Source organism: Orcinus orca, chromosome 1, assembly GCF_937001465.1.
Source record: "Orcinus orca chromosome 1, mOrcOrc1.1, whole genome shotgun sequence".
Lineage (NCBI taxonomy): Eukaryota > Metazoa > Chordata > Mammalia > Artiodactyla > Delphinidae > Orcinus > Orcinus orca.
In genome coordinates this window covers 212,067,862-212,087,183 of record NC_064559.1, presented here as the reverse complement: position 1 = coordinate 212,087,183, position 19,322 = coordinate 212,067,862, and the positions used below count along the sequence as shown (strand labels likewise).

Here is a 19,322-nt window from a genome sequence, read left to right as displayed (position 1 = left end):
AGAGAGTAAACTACAAAGGGGTTCCAGGAAACAGGGAATCAACACAGGAAAAAGGCAACAAGTCACAGGGATGACAGCAGAGGAAAGGTCAAGACAGCAGAGCTGTGCGGTGGGTTGAGAAAGCCATCAGTCTGGAGGGAACACGGGCCAGGGGGCTCTGGGAGAGGGGCCTCCAGGAATTAAACAGCTCTAAGGTGTTTGAGCCTTTGCAAAATGTTATTGATAGGCAAGTGGCAAATAAAACTAGCCACGTAAAAATCTAGGCACAAGAGAAATACTAGGTAAGTAAGAAGGAAAAAAAATGCGGTACAAGATGGAGGCGTGGTTTTACACCGTCACCCGCAAATAGTCGTGAAAATGTGGGGGTGGGGCGGGCGGGGAGTTGCTTGGAAAGCCTGCTTCCTCCCTTACTTCGGGAAGTCCATAGAAATGTCTATATTTAATACATCAAAAACTAGCAGTCTCTGGTTGAGAAACGTGGAGGTTTCTGCCAGAGGAAAAGCTACAAGGGTTGGAAGTATTTGCCCCTGGAGAGACTGGCACGGGACCGCTGTTGTTCACTACGTCTTCAGTTCTGCGTGAATAAAAAACCATGCACTGGCGTGACTTTGATTTTATTTAAAAAACTTAAAAAAAAATTTTTTTTTATACAGCAGGTTCTTATTAGTTATGTATTTTATACATATCAGTGTATACATGTCAATCCCCATCTCCCAATTCATTCCACCACCACCCCCGCCACTTTCCCCCCTTGGTGTCCATATGTTTTTTCTCTACATCTGTGTCTCTATTCCTGCCCTGTAAATAGGTTCACCTGTACCATTTTTCTAGGTTCCACATATATGCGTTAATATACAATATTTGTTTTTCTCTTTCTGACTTACTTCACTCTGTATGACAGTCTCTAGATCCATCCACGTCCCTACAAATGACCCAACCTCGCTCCTGTTTATGGCTGAGTAATATTCCATTGTATATATGTGCCACATCTTCTTTATCCATTCGTCTGTCCATGGGCATTTAGGTTACTTCCATGACCTGGCTATTGTAAATAGTGCTGCAATGTACATTGGCGTGCATGTGTCTTTTTTTTTTTTTTTTTTTTTTTTTTGGCGGTACGCGGGCCTCTCACTGCTGCGGCCTCTCCCGTCGCGGAGCACAGGCTCCGGACGCGCAGGTCCAGCGGCCATGGCCCACAGGCCCAGCCGCCCCGCGGCACGCGGGATCCTCCCGGACCGGGGCACGAACCCGCGCCCCCTGCATCGGCAGGCGGACCCCCAACCACTGCGCCACCAGGGAAGCCCGCATGTGTCTTTTTGAATTACGTGACTTCGATTATAAAATAAGTCAAGTCAAAAGGAGTTGGCTGTAACAACTTCTCATTTCTACGCCCTGGAGACCCGGCCTAGCGGGTCTCCACGGCAACCGAACGCGTCTCCGAACTCAGCGGCGCCACGTAGGGTAGGGCAAGGGTGACGCACTTCCGCCTCAGGCCCCGCCCCTCCGCGCAAAGGCAAGGCCGCCTGGTTCGCGCATCCCGCGCCCGCGCGTGCGCAGTCTTCGGTAGCCCGGGAGGCTCTGGGTGGCAGTGTGCCCGCGCCCTCCGGGCCGCGGCCCCGGGTTGTGAGAGGCCCTAGAGTCGCCACAGCCTGCAGTCCGCATCCCTCTGACGACGTGCGCACACGCTGTCAGACGCGAGCCCATCCCCAGTCAGGCGACGAACAGCCGACCCGAACCCTTCCCGGGAAAGCAGAGCTGGAGGTCCCCCTCTCCCAATCAGGGCGGGACTGGAGCCGTAGCTCACGCCCTCGCCCCCGTTACGTCACGGCGCTGTCTGCCCTCCTGGGAGTTGTGGTTCGGACCCGCCCCCCGGCCACGGTCTTAGCGGGCTGCGGACTACAAGTCCCGGCAGGCCTCGCGGCGGCCCCAGAGCTCCAAGCGCCGGGGGCTTCGGGCGGCCTTGGCCGGTGGGCTCTGGTGCTGCGCGGCGAAGCGGGGCGGCCTGGCTGGTTGGCTGACTCTGAGCAGCCTAGCTCGCTGGCCGGCCGCCGCACACACTGAGGCCGCAGTCGGCCGGCTGACAGTCTCGGCTCTCTTCAGGCCCCCGGAGCCCCCACGCGAAGCAGGCGGGACGCAAACTTCGGGGCAAGTGGAGGGGTAGACAAGGGCACCAGGGCCGGGGACTGGCAGCGGCGGGGGCCCGGGGCGGCTTCCTGAGGAAGGTGACGAATGACAGGGGCGGGGCGGACCCCAGGGAGTGAGGGGGGAGTCAGTTTCGGGGCGGGCGCCCGGCCCAGCCTGTCCAGCCCCGCCCCCCCGCAGGCCAGCTGCTCGAGTCCAAGGCTCAGCCCGGGGCCTTGCCGTTCGCCAGCCCTCCGACCCCATCCCCGGCGGCCCCAGACCCCAGGGAGCCCTGCAGGGCAGGAGCCAGGCCCCTGGGGCAGCTCTGGGGTCGTGGTCGTGGGCCCGGGAATGAGCCTGTGGACAGCGGGCGTGTAGATTGTGCGTCTTGGCATGTCCCCGCCGCCGCAGGGTCGGATGGCACAGGGCTTGCGCTGAAGCTCAGCAAGGCTCGAGGCCAGTCCGCAAGTCTCCAGACATCAGGGCTGCAGCCCACCAGTCTCTGGGCGGGCGGGGGGCGTCGGAACAGCTGGACAGGTGAGCTCTTGAGGGGCTCGGATTCTGTCTGATGCTATGTCAGAGGGTCTTTGCTTGTTTTTGAGCGTGTCTCTGGGGTGGTGGGGTGGTAGATAATCCTGCCTCTCCCTCTGAGCTCAGAGCCAATAGAGGCAATAAGCAAAGGTGCCAGACAGGGTCCTGGGGGGCCCAGCGGGGCTGGGGATGAGGCAGCGTGAGAGTGGGAGCCCTGGCAAAGCTGGTCCTTCCTGGCAGGTGCCCTCGTCTTGCCTTCTCACTTTGGCCTGTTGCTGCAGGTGCAACAAGTATCTGAAGGTTGTGCTCCCGTCCAAGATTGGCCCTGTGCAGTGGCTGGGTCGTGACACCGCAGTGTGCAGGGTGCCTGAGGGCTTCCATCTGGGTGGCCAAGATTTGGGTGATGACCTCCCTCTACTTCCTTCGGGCCTTCCCCCAGCTGGTGTGTTTGTACTGGGCCAAGTCGGGTCTCAGGGCTTCACCTGGTCTCTGAGGGGCCAGACTCCCTGGGCACCCAGGATGGCCACCTCTGCCTTAGCCAGAGCTGCCGCATGACCGGAGACTGTGAGTCACCAAGTCTTGCCAGTTGACTGTGCCACACATGGTGTGGATTTAAACAGCATCACCAGCCCAGCCGGAGGTGCCGGGGAAGGAGTGGCAGCCTCTGGTCGTGAGCAGTCAGCACACAACTTTATTCTTCTCAGTAAAGGCAGTTTGCCAGCTCGCTAGCTAAATGGATTTCATCTTTGCGGCTTGTTGAAGTTTATCCGATGAAATTGTCCAAATAGGGCAAACACCTTATTTCTCTACTGTCCCAATGTGTGCTTTAGAAATAGTTCTGCATTCCAAGAGACGCAAGTTTCTTGTGAAAAGAGAAACTAGTAAACCAACAGAGCAGATCCAGGTGTCCACCTGTTTGGTTGCGAAGGTAAATACTAAAAGTGTAAAACTGCCTTTTAAAAACCATGTTTCCCCAGACTTGCTGGCTGGCTACCTGTTTGGTTTGCTGTGTTCTGCGTCGGCAGTCGCTTCTAGTTTCCAACAGGAAATCTTGGTGTCTGAGCAAACCCATGACCCACGAAAGAGCAGCTAAGCATCCGGGATGCTGACGAGAGGCTGGTGTGTGCTGTAAGGTAAGTGCCGACTGCTCGCACCTGGAGCGCTTCAGGGTCATCGTAAACCCTCATAGTGTCGGCCTCGGGGGGTTCCGGTGCCAGCCAGGGGTGGCCTGTGAGCTCTGAGGAAGACGTTAAAGTACGGCGTTTCTGGCAAAGGAAGAAGAAGGAAGAATTCTTTGGGTGAATTTCGCACTGAAACGGGGGTCCCCTTCCTCCCTAGCCCCTCAGGGTTTCTTCGCTGCCCCCCTGCTCCTGACCCCGATCCATTCCTCGCTGGCCACCCCCTCTCCTCACACCCGGGTGGCACCTTCCGAGGTGAGGTAGTGACCCCTGACACTGGGCAGGCCGGGGACCTGAGGTCACACGGAGCACGAGCGGCCATCTGCTGGGCCCTGGTGACAACAGTGACAAAGACCAAGCACGTGGCGGGAGGAAAGTGGCAGAGAGGCCTGGAAAGGCACCTGGCCTGCTTGACAAGGGTCCTGCTATGCTGTGCCCAAGCGCTGAGGCCCGGGAGCCAGTAGGGCGAGCAGGGAGGCGTCTCTGGGGGCCCTGCTCAGGCCCCAGGCCGGGTGACGCCAGGCTGGGCGCGGGTGCTGCGGCTGAGGGCCAGCCCCGGGCCCCCCAGGGCTGGAGCGTGGAGGGGAGGTGGAGAGGCTCCCAGGCTGTGGGTGCCGCAGGGCGGGCTGCTCCTGTCTTCTCACCGTCCTCCTCAAGGGCCATTGGTCTGCGTGGGAGGAAGCCCGAGACTCAGCGAGTCCTTTTGGCTCTGTCCCCTGTGGGCCTGTGGGCTCCCGGGAGGGGCATCCTTGGGGAGCAGGGAGGCTGCTGGCCAGCACTGGAGAGCTGTCTGGCTGTGCTCAAATAGGGGTGTGAAGGCAGCAGGTGCTGGTCAGAGGTGCTTCTCGCGACAGGCTGGACTTCCCTGGTGCCCCGGGGGAGCCACTGCTGGCTGGGACTTGGTCCTGTTTTCCCACAGGCCCTGCTGGGCGTCCTCCACCCTCTGTTCGCTCTCTGACCATTCCCCTGAGGGCAGAGCCAGGCACTGGGCACACCTGATATCCTGCTCAGGGGGTCCGCTCCCCGTCCCCTGTCTTGATGGAGATGGTTCTGCAGCCTGTGGCCGGTGGGTCTGTAGGCTGCCAAGAGGGTGGGGGTGACAGCTGGCCCGGCAGGCGGAGGGGCTGGGCTCACAGGCAGAAGGCGTGCCACTGGCTGCAGAAGGGCCACAGTGCCGGCTCGTGGGACTGGCGTCCTTTCCTGCCCCTTTATCGCAGCGTAGGGCCAGTTTCTGGCCCTGCAGATGGCCTGCCCCTTGCTAGCAGGGGTCTCTCGTTGGGCCTGTCTCCCCACACTTGTTTGGGTCTGTGGTTGCCTGGAACGAGGTCGAGTCTGACTGGCTCAACAGGCGCGCCTGGGAAGGGCGAGAGGCAGCTCAGCACTGCCCACGGGCCACGACCAATTCTGGAGGCTCCCGGCGGGGAGGAGGGCTTGTGCCATCTGGCTGAGGTTGGCAGCCTGACCATGACAGGGCCTGTGCCCTAAGCGGCAGCGCCACCACTAAGCCACTGGGCCACTGGCTCAGGCTGTGTTGCTCTGCCTGAGTCAGACACGTGTGGCATCTGCTGACGGAGAGACACCAAGCAGGAGGCCAAGGCCACACGTGAACGGCCCGCCCTGCGAGGTGGCGGCCCACAGGCCCTCACCCCTCGTCTGGGGCTCGCTGGCAGTGAAGAGCCACGGGCATTCTCGTGTGGCCTTCTTGCTGTGGCAGGAAGGACGGCGAAGCCCTGGTGCCCCATCTTTGCAGGGGCCAGAGACCACAGAGGGGAGGGTGGCTGGAGGGCGGCAGGAGACGGAGGTGGCATGGCCCCGGGGGGGGGTCAGCCGGCCAGGTGAATGAGCAGCGAGTGGTTTCCCTGAGGAGATTGGCCACCGGGTTGGGAAGGCACGTCCTTTTAGATCGTCCACCTGCGTCTGGAAGCCCTGGCGGTCTTGGGAGGGGTGAGGCAGGAGCGGTCACAGATGCCTGCCCGGGAGGCAGGGGGACTTGCAGAAGCCGAGCTGGCTGAGCAGTTCATGCTGCTGAGAATCTGAGGGTCCTTCACTTGGACCCTAGGCTGGGCATTGACCAGGAGCCTCGCCCTGTGGGCAGTGCCCCTCCCCTGCACACCCTGTGCTGGCGCAGACCTCAAGGTGGGGCTGGACAGACGGTGGCCGTCAGATGACCTGTGGGCTCAGGCCTGGGATTCTGAGTTTTGGGCTGGGGGGGCGGGGTCCAGGTGGAGGGGTGACGTGTGGTTTTCTTGTTGCTGGCTAAGCTCTGGGCTGGCCTGGTGGCCTGTGGCTTCGCTGGGCCACTGGGCGCTAACAGGAACCAGCTGCACCCCAGCCAGCCTCAAGGTCTCCCTCTGGCATCCCAGGAGCTCTGCAGTGGGACTGCTGGGGGCCCCAGGCTAGCGTCTCCCCAGCCTCGGGGTCCCGATGCTACCCGAGAGCCCGCTCCACTGCAGAGGCTCAGTCTCCAGAGATGGAGCGGCGACCGCCCCCTCCAGTCCTGGAGCCCTGAGCCCTCTCCCGCATCAGGTCCTGTTGATTTAACATCTCAGGCGTTGTCCACATCCATTCATGTCGTAAAAAAATTTATTGAGGAATCACATATACAGGGAGGCCCAGGTCATAAGTGATCCAAGTTAGCAAAGTGAACACGCGTATAATTGGCACCCAGATCAGGAAGTAGTATGTTCCCCTGGGCCCAAGTCCCCCGTGACCGCCTCCGCTGCTGTCTCCCTGACTCTGGTGCCCTGGATTTGTCTGTCCCATTTGTGAACTTTCTATTGGTGGAATCAGGCTCGTGGCTTCTTTCCTTGAATACGCGTCTGTGAGCTTTGCTGTGTGTAGTGCTGTGGTTTGTGCTTTCTTGGAGGTAACTCACGTGTCACGACCCAGTTCACCCTTGAGCACTCGGGGCGGGCGCTGCTGTGAACAACGCCACCTCCGTCAGGGCCTGCCTGGGGTGGCCGGCCGACGCTTCTCGGAGAAGGACCACGCAGCACTGCCCACTGGGCTGTGGGTGGCAGCAGACCCTGTGTGTGTTAGCTGCTGGGGGCACCTGTTCCAGCGTTTTCCTGTTTTCTCTTGGGTTGTCTGCTTTGTGCATGAGATCTGCAGGCCCTCCTTCCACACTCCAGGTACAGGGCCTTTGTGGCTGGCGTACGTGTTGCTGCCTCTCCAGGCTTAAGTGCCGTCCAGCTTCTCAGTTGGCTACACAAAGAAAGTTTGCTTTCTTCGGGAAGTTTTATTGTCTTACCTTTCATGTTGATGTGTGCAATCCTGGCGGCCCCCTGTACGCCAGCCACCCAGAACCGAATCTGCTAGTGCGGGCAGACCCTCCTCTCAGCCGAGTCTTGTCCCCTGGTTCCCTGGGGACCTGCAGCCCTGTCACCAGGATGTCCCCCACACTTCTGCTCCAGCTCCCCACAGCGGCTCGCAGGCCCTTTTCAAAGAGGTGTCCCACCCTCCCTCCAGGACGGGCCCACCTCTGCTTTTGCAGCTGGTCTCCCGTGCTGCTGGCGGGTGGCCACGTGGGCCCCCTTTGGTCTCTCCTGCACGGGCCCCCCTCCAGCCCCAGGGCATTCCCCGTGTTCCACCCCACCCCCGTTCCCATCCATCTCTCCCTGGAAGCCCTCTCAGAACTGGTGCAAGCCCGTGTGGCCTTCTCGATGTGGCCTGAGGGTGCCCTCTGCCCGCAGGTCTCCCACCATGGAGCCAGACCCCCAGGCGGGCGTGCAGGTGGGCATGCGCGTGGTACGCGGCGTGGACTGGAAGTGGGGCCAGCAGGACGGCGGCGAGGGCGGCGTGGGCACGGTGGTGGAGCTCGGCCGCCACGGCAGCCCTTCGACCCCCGACCGCACGGTGGTCGTGCAGTGGGACCACGGCACGCGCACCAACTACCGCGCGGGCTACCAGGGCGCGCATGACCTGCTGCTCTACGACAACGCCCAGATCGGTGCGCGGGCCCCGGGGGCGGGGCTGGAGGGGGCGGGGCCGGGCAGAGGGGCGGGGCCGCGCGGCGCCCCCTGACGCTGCCCGCCCGCAGGCGTCCGCCACCCCAACATTATCTGCGACTGCTGCAAGAAGCACGGGCTGCGGGGCATGCGCTGGAAGTGCCGCGTCTGCTTCGACTACGATCTCTGCACGCAGTGCTACATGCACAACAAGCACGACGTGGCCCACGCCTTCGAGCGCTACGAGACGGCCCACTCGCGCCCGTGAGTTCCCCTGCCGACCCCGGTGTGGGCGCGGACTCTGACATCCGAGCGGCCTTGGTCCCCGAGGACTGGAGCTGCCTCCCGCTGGCCACTCCCCAGGGTACAGGTCGAGTCCTTCCTGAGCCATTTCCTGGAGGAGTGGCCAGGGTCGTGGTCATGCCGGGGAGCCTGGGCATTGACACCAGTCCCTACCCCCTGCAGAAGGCAACCGTGTCCACCGGGCAGGTCTGCGCAGATGGGTGCTGTGAATGGGGCCTTCTCCGGTGTCCCGGGCCCCTCCTAGAGCCAGGCTCCCCAGTGGTCCCCCAGTGCCGCCGTGGCCGGGGCGCTGAGGGTGGCCTGCCTGGAGTGTGCTGCCGGCGTCCGCACCTGTGGAGGTGCTGTTGGCCTGGCTGGCAGGCTCCCTTGCTGTGGTCGGGGTGGGGGGACCAGGCCGGGGAGGAGTCCACTGGGCTGCGTGGGTGCCCAGAGGTGCACCCCTGTTCCCTGCGCTGTTGCCCTCGCCTCCTTGACACCCCCCACACACGGAGGGGAGGGGTGTGCTCCACGTCCCAGCCGCCCCTGGCCAGTGTGGGAACCAGGATCAGCTGTCCGGGCGCCTCAGGCCAAGCCGGCCCTGCTCACTCCTCTGCTTCCCACGTGCTGAGCTTCCCTGGGCCAGGCCGTGCGCTGAGCTCTGGGGTCAGCTCTAACGGGAGGTAGCAGGTCTGGCGTGAGCGCACGTAGAGGGGGTGTGGTGAGGGTGGGCCTGGGGCGCCCTTCTCGCCTGACATCGTGAAAGGTCCCCCAGGGACTTCCCTGGCAGTCCGGTGGTTAGGACTCTGCATTCTCACTGCCGAGGGTGCGGGTTCAATCCCTGGTCGGGGAATTAAGATCCCACAAGCTGCACGGCGTGGCCAAATTGAAAAAAAAAAAAAGGTCTCCTGGAGGGACCTGGGCCGCAGCCCCACTCTAGACCCAGAGTGTGGAGGGCATTGACCTGTGGGACCAGTTGCTCCGGGGGGAGGGAGAGCTGGGCCTGGGAGCTGGCGGCGCCCCATCCTTTAGATTCCAGGGCTGGGAGTGGAGGAGCAAGGCTGGCAGAGCCGGTCGCCTGCTCTGTTGCACGGTTGCTCCCATGGCCTGGGACCCACTCTCTCTCTCGTAGGGTCACGCTGAGTCCCCGCCAGGGCCTCCCAAGGATCCCGTTAAGGGGCATCTTCCAGGGAGCGAAGGTGGTTCGGGGTCCCGACTGGGAGTGGGGTTCGCAGGATGGTGAGTGGGGTCCAGGGTGGGAAGGTGGGGGCTGGGCTGCCACTGGCCATGGCTCATCCCCGTGGCGCAGGCTTAGTCTGCTGGTGGGGCCACTGTCTCCCAGGAGGGGAAGGGAAGCCAGGCCGAGTGGTGGACATCCGTGGCTGGGATGTGGAGACGGGCCGGAGTGTGGCCAGCGTGACATGGGCCGACGGCACCACCAACGTGTACCGCGTGGGCCACAAGGGCAAGGTGGACCTCAAGTGTGTGGGCGAGGCAGCTGGCGGCTTCTACTACAGGGAGCATCTCCCGAGGCTCGGTATGGGCGGGCCCCACTGACACCCACCCAGTTGCTCTCTGTCCTGGCTGAGCCTCAGCGGCAGCCCTGGGCCACGGGTAGCCTGTGAAGTCACTGAGGGGAGGGGAGGGGTGGGGGCGGAGGGACCCTTGTGAGCTGGGCCTGCCACCTCGTTCCCAGGCAAGCCTGCAGAGCTGCAGCGCAGGGTGAGTGCTGACGGCCAGCCCTTCCAGCACGGGGACAAGGTCAAGTGTCTGCTGGATGCAGACATCCTGAGGGACATGCAGGAAGGCCACGGCGGATGGAACCCCCGGATGGCCAAGGTGAGCCGCCCCACCTGCCAAATCCCCATGCCCCCCCCCCCCACATCCTCTGGACCCCCGCCCTCGTGCTCCACCTGGCCACAGCCTCCGTGACCCGCTGCAGTGTATCGGACAGATGGGCACCGTACACCGCATCACGGACCGTGGGGACGTGCGTGTGCAGTTCAGCCACAAGACCCGCTGGACCTTCCACCCTGGGGCTCTCACCAAGGTGCATGGGGGGCCGGGCTGAGCCCCTCTGCTCACTTCCGTACCCCCTTCAACGTGCTGGCTTGGCCCTGGGAGTGCCTCCCTCGGGCCCTGAAGGAAGAGGGGAGGGCATGGTGGGGTCCAGAGGGGACTAGGTCCAAGGAGAGGGGACCCTGGTGTGAGGCACGGGGGTGGGGGCCGCGGGGAGCTGTTGGAAGCCGGGGCAGCAGGTCAGGCGCGAACATCTGTTCTGAGGGCCAGAGGGGCCTCTGCAGCCTCACAGGCAGGAGGTGGCGGGTTGGGGTACTTTCTTAGGAGGGCGGGGTGGGCGTGGTGAGAGCTGTCTGGGAAGCAGTATCCCTTGGATGAGGGATGGAGGGCGTGGGGGGCAGCGGCGTGTCCAGTGATGGCACCTGGGCGGGGGCAGCGCCAGCACTCGGCTCTGGGACTGCTGGGGCACATCTGCCTTCAAGGATGGGGGATGGTGGGGTCATAGGACAGGTGGTTTGTAGAGTGATCTCTGTACCCACGAGGGCACGGGTGAGGAGTGAGTTGCTAGGAAAGGTTTGGGGGTGGGGGAGATGCAGCCCTGACCCCCTCTGTGCTGTTCCGGCCTGGCCCCCGGTCATCCTGTGGGCCCCCCTCCCCCGAGCCAGGCTAGTCTGGTCTTGGCTGTGCTGCCCGCTCCCCGTCAGTGTGCAGGGACAGGCCCACCCTGGCCTGCACCCCCCCCCCCCCCACGCTGGCTTCTGTCCCGTCTAGATGCTGATGTCCGCTGCCTCTCTGGCTGTCACCCGCATGGCTCTGAGGCTAGGCCAGCAAGGGCTGCCCTGGTGACCTGTTGCCCTTATCGGGCCAGACCCTCCGGCTGTGCTTTCGGGCAGGGGCTGGGGTCCTGTCCAGGCCTGTCCTGTGGAGCTGGGTGGGGGTGCTCTCCTGCTCTACGACCCCAGGCAGCCACACCTGCCGGGGGCCCCTCACATGCTTCTCTGTCACTCAGCACAACTCCTGCTCGGTGGGTGACGTTGTGCGGGTCATTGACGACCTCGACATGGTGAAGCGGCTGCAGGCCGGGCATGGCGAGTGGACAGATGACATGGCCCCCGTGAGTCCCTCAGCCCTGCCTCCCCACCCCCAGCTCCCTCGCCCCTGGGAGGCCCACCTGAGACCCCGCCCTCTCCCCACCCAGGCTCTGGGCCACATCGGGAGAGTACTGAAGGTTTTCGGAGATGGGAACTTGGGTGTGCTGGTCAGCGGTAAGCTGTGGACCTTCAGCCCCTCCTGCCTGGTGGCCTACCGGCCTGAGGAGGACGCCAACCTGGACGTGGCCGAGCGCGCCCGGGAGAACAAAAGTGAGGGCATCCAGCGCGGGCGGCTGGTGGGGGGCGGGGCCGCCCCTGGCCACCACCGAACCTCGGCCCTGCCCTCCCCAGGCTCCCTGAGTGTTGTCCTGGACAAGCTTCGAGCCCAGAAGAGTGACCTGGAGCACCCGGGGAGGCTGGTGGTGGAGGTGGCCCTGGGCAACGTGGCCCGGGCTCTGGACCTACTGCGGCGGCACCCGGAGCAGGCAAGTTCCTGAGACCAGCCCCCGCTGCCCCCACCCCCGCCCCGGCCCCACCAGCCCCAGCGGGAGGGGCGGGGCCGGGGGCTAACTCTCTGCCCTCCCGGCAGGTGGACACCAAGAACCATGGCAGGACCGCCCTGCAGGTGGCTGCCTACCTAGGCCAGGTGGAGCTGGTGCGGCTGCTGCTGCAGGCTCGGGCGGGCGTGGACCTGCCGGACGACGAGGGCAGCACGGCGCTGCACTACGCGGCGCTGGGGTGAGGCCTGGCCGGGGCGCGGGGGGCCGGGCCTACAGGTCCAGCCAGTGGGCACAGCGCCCCTCCTGCTTCCTCTCCCGCCAGGAACCAGCCCGAGGCCGCCCGGGTGCTCCTGAGCTGGGGTTGCGGGGCCAACACTCTTAACGGCACCCGGAGCTCGGCGCTGCACGTGGCCGTGCAGAGGGGCTTCCTGGAGGTGGTGAGGGTCCTCTGTGAGTGCGGCTGTGACGTCAACCTGCCCGTGAGTGCTGGGTCCCCTGGCCCTATCCCTGGGGTCAAGGAGGCAGTGGCCAAGATCTTCTTGCCAAGTGATCACTGGCCCACCACCGGCAGGACGCCCATGCTGACACGCCCCTGCACTGTGCCATCTCGGCGGGCACTGGCGCCAGCGGCATCGTGGAGGTCCTCACCGAGGTGCCGGGCATCGACGTCACTGCCACGAACAGCCAAGGCTTCACCCTGCTGCACCATGCGTCCCTCAAAGGCCACACATTGTGAGTTTGGGGTGGACGCATAGCCAGCAGCCAGGTCCTGCGGTGCTGCCGGGCCACTCTGGGGTCGCCCCTGACCCCAGACGCGTCTCCCTGCTCCCGCAGAGCCGTCAGAAGGATTCTGGTGCGGGCCCGGCAGCTGGTGGACGCCAAGAAGGAGGATGGGTTCACAGCGCTGCACCTGGCCGCCCTGAACGACCACAGGGAGGTGGCCCAGGTTCTCATCCGAGAGGTGTGGACGCAGGGTCCTGGGCGGGCCCGGGGACCGGGGTGTCAGGGCCCACCAGGGTCCCTGGGCTGAGCCTGTACCCACCCCCACCCCCCAGGGCCATTGTGACGTGAATGTTCGCAACCGTAAGCTCCAGTCCCCGCTGCACCTGGCTGTGCAGCAGGCCCACGTGGGGCTGGTGCCGCTGCTGGTGGACGCTGGCTGCAGCGTCAATGCCGAGGACGAGGAGGGGGACACAGCTCTGCATGTGGCACTGCAGCGTCACCAGCTGCTGCCCCTGGCGACTGATGGGGCCGGGGGGGACCCAGGGGCCTTGCAGCTGCTGTCAAGGGTGAGGAAGCGTGACTCTGGGTGCTTGAGAGGTGGGCCGTGGCACCTGGCTGCAGGCCCCTGGGTCCTCTGCCCACCTCCACCTTCGGGGACAGCCCTGACCAGGCCCTCTCAGGGTGGGACAGCCCGGGCCGCAGTGGTTTGCAGGCGGTGTCTTCTGCGAGCCCAGTCACCGCCATGTGGCCAGTGTTCCTGAGATTCTGTGCTTCAGACCAGCCTGGGAAAGGGGGTGGGGTGCCGTATGGGCGGGGGTCGTGTGTCAGGACCCGGGCCCCTCTGCCGGCAGGGGCCTTTACCCGCCTGCCTCTGGCGGCTCCGGGGGTCTCGGGCGGGGCCCAGGCCTCTGAAGCCCGGTGCCAGCCCGGCTCCCTCCAGGCCAGTGTTCCCAGGCGCCCACCCTCACGTCGTCTGTCCTGCCACCCAGCTACAGGCCTCGGGCCTTCCGGGCAGCACGGAGCTGACGGCGGGCGCGGCGGTCGCCTGCTTCTTGGCGCTGGAGGGCGCCGACCTGAGCTACGCCAACCACCGCGGCCGGAGCCCGCTGGACCTGGCAGCTGAGGGCCGCCTGCTCAAAGCCCTGCAGGGCTGTGCCCAGCGCTTCCGGTGAGCAGGCGGGGCCGGGGGCCGGGGGCGGGCCGCCCGCAGCCCTGGGCCCTTTCAAGCCCCTTCTGCCCACGCAGGGAGCGGCAGGCTGGCGGCGGCGGGGGCGCGGCCCAGGGCCCAAGGCTGGCGCTCAGTGCCCCCAACACTGTTACCAACCTGCACGTCACTGCGCCGTCCGGGCCCGAGGCCGCTGAGTGCCTGGTGTGTTCGGAGCTGGCGCTGTTGGTGCTGTTCTCGCCTTGCCAGCACCGCACGGTGTGTGAGGGTGAGTGCAGGGGGCAGGGGCGGGGCGGGGGTGCGGCGACCGGGCTGGGGGGCCTCGCTCAGCCGTGCGCTCCCCCGCAGAGTGCGCCCACAGGATGAAGAAGTGCATCAGGTGCCAGGCGGTCATCGTCAAGAAGCTGCGCCCAGGTGGGGCTCGCCGCCCCCCCCACCCCCCCCCCCCCCCCCGTGTGGGCCGCTGCACGTCGCCCCGCGGTTCACGGCTCCGTCCCCTGTCGTGGCCCACGCTCCTACCCGCGGTTCTCCCCCAGGCCCCGGGCCTCCACAGCCCCTGCCTCTGACCGGGACCCCTTCCCGCAGACGGCACGGAGGTGGTCAGCGCCGCCCCCACCCCTGGCCCACCGCGGCAGCTGGTGGAGGAGCTGCAGAGCCGCTACCGGCAGATGGAGGAGCGCATCACCTGCCCCATCTGCATCGACAGCCACATCCGCCTCGTGTTCCAGTGCGGTCACGGCGCCTGCGCGCCCTGCGGCGCTGCGCTCAGCGCCTGCCCCATCTGCCGCCAGCCCATCCGCGACCGCATCCAGATCTTCGTGTAGCCCGCGCCCCCTGCCTCGTCCGGGGCCACGCCCCGCGACCGCCTTCGCAAGCCCCTACTCTGTATTTTATAAAAAGATTAATGGACTTTGCGCCTGGTTGCCTGCCTGGGGCAGGGCCGTGGGTCCCCCACCCCGGACCATCCCGACCTGGCCTCTTCCGCCGTTGGCCCGGCGCTGGGCTTTGCGCTTCGGCCAGAGGCCCCGCCTGGCCCCTCCCGACCTGCGTGTCCTGCTCTTCTTCCCAGGACTCACGGGTCCAGAGTCCTGCCAGGATCCCGGTCTCTGGGCCAGAAAGGATGGGGCCCGGGCTCGCGGTGTCGTCCAAGAACACTGGTTGGACCGAAACCCCAGCAGCGCCTCCTCCCTGCGCCTGGGGCGGGCTGTGGAGACGGCAGACTTTGGCCAAAGCAGAACCCGGCCTCGTGGCGGGCTGTGCAGTCCTGGCTAAGCGGGGAGTTGGGCGAGGCCTCCGATTCGAGCCAGAAGCCCCGGCAGGGTTTCAGGACCACTGAGTGTGGGAGGTGGAACGCGGACCTGGGGAGTAGGGCAGAGCACAGGACAGAGACGGTCGGTGTGTCGGCGCAAGCGTTTAGCCGTGGGGGAGGCGGGCACTGCCCTGGTCTGGGCCCTGCGGCCGGGCGCTTTCCAAGAACCGCCGAAGTGCTCCCCCGGAGCCTCAAGGCTGCCAGCCAGCCACTTGGCGCTGACCCCGCTGGCCCGGCGGCGCGCCACTGTCACTCTGGGCTCAAGGCCTGGGTGGAGAACAGGGAGGGCCAGACCCCCTCCCCGCCCCGCCCCCGCGCCTCCTCTGGCTCGGCCCAGCCCCCACCCCATCTCCCCTCCCCCCGGCCGCTCCGCCCCGGCGGGAGGCCCGTCCCACCCAGGATCCCGGTTCCCCAAGCCCAGAGGCGCCCTCGCCTACATCCCGCCTGGCTTAGCTCCTCAGTCAGGCATGACCTGAAAGTCGTCCCGTCGAGTCTCCCGCCCCCATGACACCCGGTGCCCCAGCCCCAACCCAGGACCGTTCAGACTTCGGCCCTGCGCGCGCTCGGCAGGCAGCGCCTGGTGGGGATTCCTGCGGCGCCCCCCCCCCCCGCGCTCCCCCGCCCCTCGTGCGCTGTCCCTGTCGCCCTCCATGGGTCCTTCCGCTGGCCCCTGCAGGTCCTCCTCCCTCCTGGCACCCCAAGCCTTGCTCCGCAGGCGCCTCCTTCTCCCTCTTCCTCAGCCCGGTACTCACTTGCCACGTCCCCTCCCGTCGCATCCCTCCCCTCTCGTGGGGTCCCTGTCAGCCAGCGCCTGCAGGGGACTTGTCCCGAGCTGGCCGGGATGCAGGTCCCACTGCCGGGTCTCATCCGGTGCCCAGGGGCACTCCGTTTGGGAGAGAAGCTGCCAGGTCAGTCCACTCTCAGCGAGTCTGGGGACCCGGCTGACCACTCCTGCCTAAGCCCAAGCCCCCGGTGTCCGTCCCTTCCCTGGCGTCCAGGGCCCTCCTCGCACCACCACCCCCACCCCCGCCAAGTGACCCCGCCCAGTTGGCCCTGCCCAGGCCACCGCCACCGACCCACAGGCCCGGGTCCCCGCACCCCAGGCTGGAGGTGTCGGGGGTGCTCCCGACAGCAGGCGGCCAGCTGGTTCCCTTCGGGGCAGCCGCGCGCCCTCCCCCTCAGGGCTGTAACCCGAGCCGCCGCCGCGCTGCCCCGCCGCCTGAGCCCCGACAGCGATTCCGCAGGCGCCATGGGCCGCGGGGCCTGCGTCCCCTCAGCGGCGTCGGGGGCCCACGACCGGGCCCGCCTTCTCGGAGCCGTGCTGGGCGCGCTGTGCCTCCTCCCCACGCTCGTGCTGCTGGCCCGGCCGGGGGCCCTGGGGAACCGGCCCGTGGCGAGCGCAGCGCAGGTGAGAGGGCGCGGGAGCGGGCGAGTCGGCCCCGGCTGACCGTCCGGGCCTGAGTCGGCGAGTCCGCGTCCGTTGAAGGGGGGGTGGGGGGCAGCATCTGCCGGCAGCTCCGCCCACTCCGACCTGGCCTGTTTTTAGCAACGTTTTTCTTTCTGGCTGTTAAGTAGCCCTGGCTCGGGGTGGAAAACCAGAAAATGCCGAAAGACAAAGGAGTCCCTCCCTGGAGAGAGCGCCAGCGCTCCCTGGAGCGCGCGCCCTCCCATCCTTCGAGGTCCATTTCCTCGCGGCTTGGGGACAGTCCCTGCTGCCTCCCCACGGGGCACTTGCTTCCCTCGAAGGGAGACGCTGTGCCCCCGACCGCGGGTGTGCTCACCACCCCAAGCCTTGGCCCGCCGCACCCCCCAGCGCCCCGCAGACGCCGCTACACGCTGACCCCGACCCGGCTGCACTGGGACCACTTCAACCTCACATACAGGTGCGACCCTGGCCCTGGGGGGGGGGGGCGGTGCTGCCTGGCTGCCACCCCTGACCATGACTCCCACCCCAGGATCCTCTCTTTCCCGAGGAACCTGCTCAGCCCCAGAGAGACCCGGCGGGGCCTGGCCGCCGCCTTCCGCATGTGGAGTGACGTGTCCCCCTTCAGCTTCCGCGAGGTGGCCCCTGAGCAGCCCAGCGACCTCCGCATAGGTGGGCGCCGTGCCCCCAGTCCCCGCCCCGCCCCAAGGCCCCCTTTCAGCCCCGTGCTCCTGCAGGCTTCTACCCGGTCAACCACACGGACTGCCTGGTCTCCCCGACGCACCACTGCTTCGACGGCCCCACGGGCGAGCTGGCCCACGCTTTCTTCCCCCCGCACGGCGGCATCCACTTTGACGACAGCGAGTACTGGGTCCTGGGCCCCACACGCTACAGCTGGAAAAAAGGTGACGCCGGCCTGGCCTCCCGTGGGGCCCTCGCACCACGGGCGGGCACAGCGGGAGGGCTTTGGGGGTGTCATGGCTGGGATTTGGGATCAGGGAGGCGGGCAGGGGCAGGCTGGGAGGAGGTCGTAAGCCTGGGTTCCGGGAGCCCTGAAGCCCCCTCCCCCCACACCGCTGGAGCCCGAGCTGGAGCTGCATTCCTGGGGGCCAGCTCACCACCTCGCCAGCCTGGAACACGCTTTTCTTCCCACGGCTGCCCGAGGGAGGCTCCCGGCACTGCAGCAGCTGTTCGGGCCTCGGGGGCAAGGCCGGCGGGCGGGCGGGGGGGGGGTGGGGGGCGGCGGAGGGCTGGGCCGGGTCCCGGGCGCTGACCGGCGGGGCCCGCAGGCGTGTGGCTCACCGACCTGGTGCACGTGGCGGCCCACGAGATCGGCCACGCGCTGGGCCTGATGCACTCGCAGCACGGCCGGGCGCTCATGCACCTCAACGCCACGCTGCGTGGCTGGAAGGCGCTGTCGCAGGACGAGCTGTGGGGGTTGCACCGGCTCTACGGTGAGTGCGGGACCGGGCCGGGCGGGGCCAGGGGCCGGGGCGGGCGGGCCCTGAGTCCAGGCTGCCCCCCTGCAGGCTGCCTGGACCGGCTGTTCGTGTGCGCGTCCTGGGCGCGGAGGGGTTTCTGCGACGCCCGCCAGAGGCTCATGAAGAGGCTGTGTCCCAGCAGCTGCGACTTCTGCTACGGTGAGCTTGGGTGTCAGGCACTGGCCTGCCTCTGGCCAGGGCGCCAGGTACTGATGTGGCCTCCGCGCCCCCCCCCCCCCACCCTGTATGAGCAGAGTTCCCCTTCCCCACGGTGGCTGCCACCGCACCGCCCCCCAGGACCAAAACCCGGCTGGTGCCCGAGGGCAGGAATGTGACCTTCCGCTGCGGCCAGAAGATCCTCCACAAGAAAGGCAAAGTGTAGTGAGTGACCCTGCCTGGGCGCCCGAGGGTGGGCGGGGGACTCGGGACCCTGCCCAGCCCTCCGCCCTCCCCGCAGCTGGTACAAGGACCAGGAGCCCCTGGAGTTCTCCTACCCCGGCTACCTGGCGCTGGGCGACGCGCACCTGAGCATCATCGCCAACGCCATCAACGAGGGCACCTACACGTGCGTGGTGCGCCGGCGGCAGCACGTGCTCAGCACCTACTCCTGGCGCGTCCGCCTGCGGAGCTGAAGGCCGCCCGCAGGGCTGAGGATGCCGATAAAGCAGTTTCTCGCTCACGTCTCCTGGCCCTTTCTTGGGAGGGTGGGCGGCCAGTCTTGGCCCACGGGGTGCGGAGCCTGCAGCCGGGTTCCTTGCAGGGAGGATGCCGTCCACAGAGACAGGCCGAGACGGGCTTCTCCAGGCCAGGCCTGGAACAGTGGGTAACGCGAGGCCCAGGCGCCAGCAGCATCACCAGGGCCAGCGCGCTGAGCCAGTGGGGCCGGGGGTCTCGCGTGGGCTCAGGGCTGGGAAGGGGGTGGGCCCTGTGGCTGCAAGGCCTCCCTGAAGGGAGTAGGGTGAGCGCGGGCAGCGTGTGTGTGTCGGGGAGGCTGGCGGTGCCCGCAGGAGGAACTAGCTCGGTGCAGCTGGGGGCCCCGGGCAGTGACAAGTCCCCTTCTGCCCAAGCGACACTGTGTCCAGCCAGACCAGTAGCTGGAGGACTCGCGGGCTGCAAAGAGCTGAGCCCACGGAGACTGCCTTTCCCCCCTCCCTCCCTGAGTGTAGGGGCTGGGGCTCCCCCTGCACCCCGGGGAGGCCCAGGACCCAGCACAGGACTAGCCCCTTAAAGAAGGAAATGCCAAACCTTTTCTCCAAGAATATTTTACTACATCTTAAAACCCGTAACCACCTTGTACAAAAACCCGCTGTGGCTGCGAGCTCGCACGCCTGGCTCTGGGGCCCTGGGTGAGAGGCAGGAAGGTGCTGGAGCAGCAGCCTGAAGATTAAGAAGTACCAAACCCCCCACAGCTCTGTTCCCAGTCGTGGCCAGCACCCGACTGGGGTGGCCGCCGGTGGTCACCGTGGCTGAGTGTGTGTGTGTGTGGGTGTACGGATGCCCGCCCTCTCCTCGCAGGGCAAGTCCGATACATCTGAAAAAACACAGCCTTTCGTCC

General features: G+C 66.1%; 2 protein-coding genes across 12 annotated transcripts; both read left to right on the top strand.

Moving 5' to 3' along the window:
• Positions 1-1,571: 1,571 nt before the first annotated feature.
• Positions 1,572-14,464, top strand: MIB2 (MIB E3 ubiquitin protein ligase 2). Of its 9 annotated transcripts, none has more exons than XM_033432676.2 (20): positions 1,572-2,222; positions 3,630-3,785; positions 7,523-7,779; positions 7,870-8,041; positions 9,189-9,295; positions 9,366-9,593; positions 9,753-9,895; positions 10,011-10,106; positions 11,085-11,189; positions 11,274-11,436; positions 11,518-11,651; positions 11,756-11,904; positions 11,989-12,145; positions 12,238-12,398; positions 12,501-12,627; positions 12,722-12,955; positions 13,379-13,557; positions 13,635-13,822; positions 13,903-13,968; positions 14,140-14,464. In XM_033432676.2, the coding sequence occupies exons 3-20, from the start codon at positions 7,533-7,535 to the stop codon at positions 14,376-14,378; spliced, it is 2,895 nt and encodes a 964-aa protein (XP_033288567.1). In that variant the 5' UTR covers positions 1,572-2,222; positions 3,630-3,785; positions 7,523-7,532; the 3' UTR covers positions 14,379-14,464. The 9 variants fall into 9 exon arrangements, with proteins under 9 accessions (XP_033288567.1, XP_033288571.1, XP_033288570.1 ...); XM_033432671.2 differs by having other exon boundaries at positions 1,573-2,222; positions 9,999-10,106; XM_033432678.2 differs by having other exon boundaries at positions 1,574-2,222; positions 9,399-9,593.
• Positions 14,465-15,704: 1,240 nt separating this feature from the next.
• Positions 15,705-18,446, top strand: MMP23B (matrix metallopeptidase 23B). 3 transcript variants are annotated; one of them, XM_049696255.1, is made up of 8 exons: positions 15,705-16,271; positions 16,610-16,746; positions 16,819-16,958; positions 17,024-17,191; positions 17,576-17,740; positions 17,816-17,926; positions 18,065-18,148; positions 18,225-18,446. In XM_049696255.1, exons 1-7 carry the CDS (start codon positions 15,705-15,707, stop codon positions 18,100-18,102), a joined length of 1,326 nt encoding a protein of 441 aa, XP_049552212.1. In that variant the 3' UTR covers positions 18,103-18,148; positions 18,225-18,446. The 3 variants fall into 3 exon arrangements, with proteins under 3 accessions (XP_049552212.1, XP_004272333.3, XP_049552208.1); XM_004272285.3 differs by having other exon boundaries at positions 18,022-18,148; XM_049696251.1 differs by having other exon boundaries at positions 17,576-17,926; positions 18,022-18,148.
• Positions 18,447-19,322: the final 876 nt, after the last annotated feature.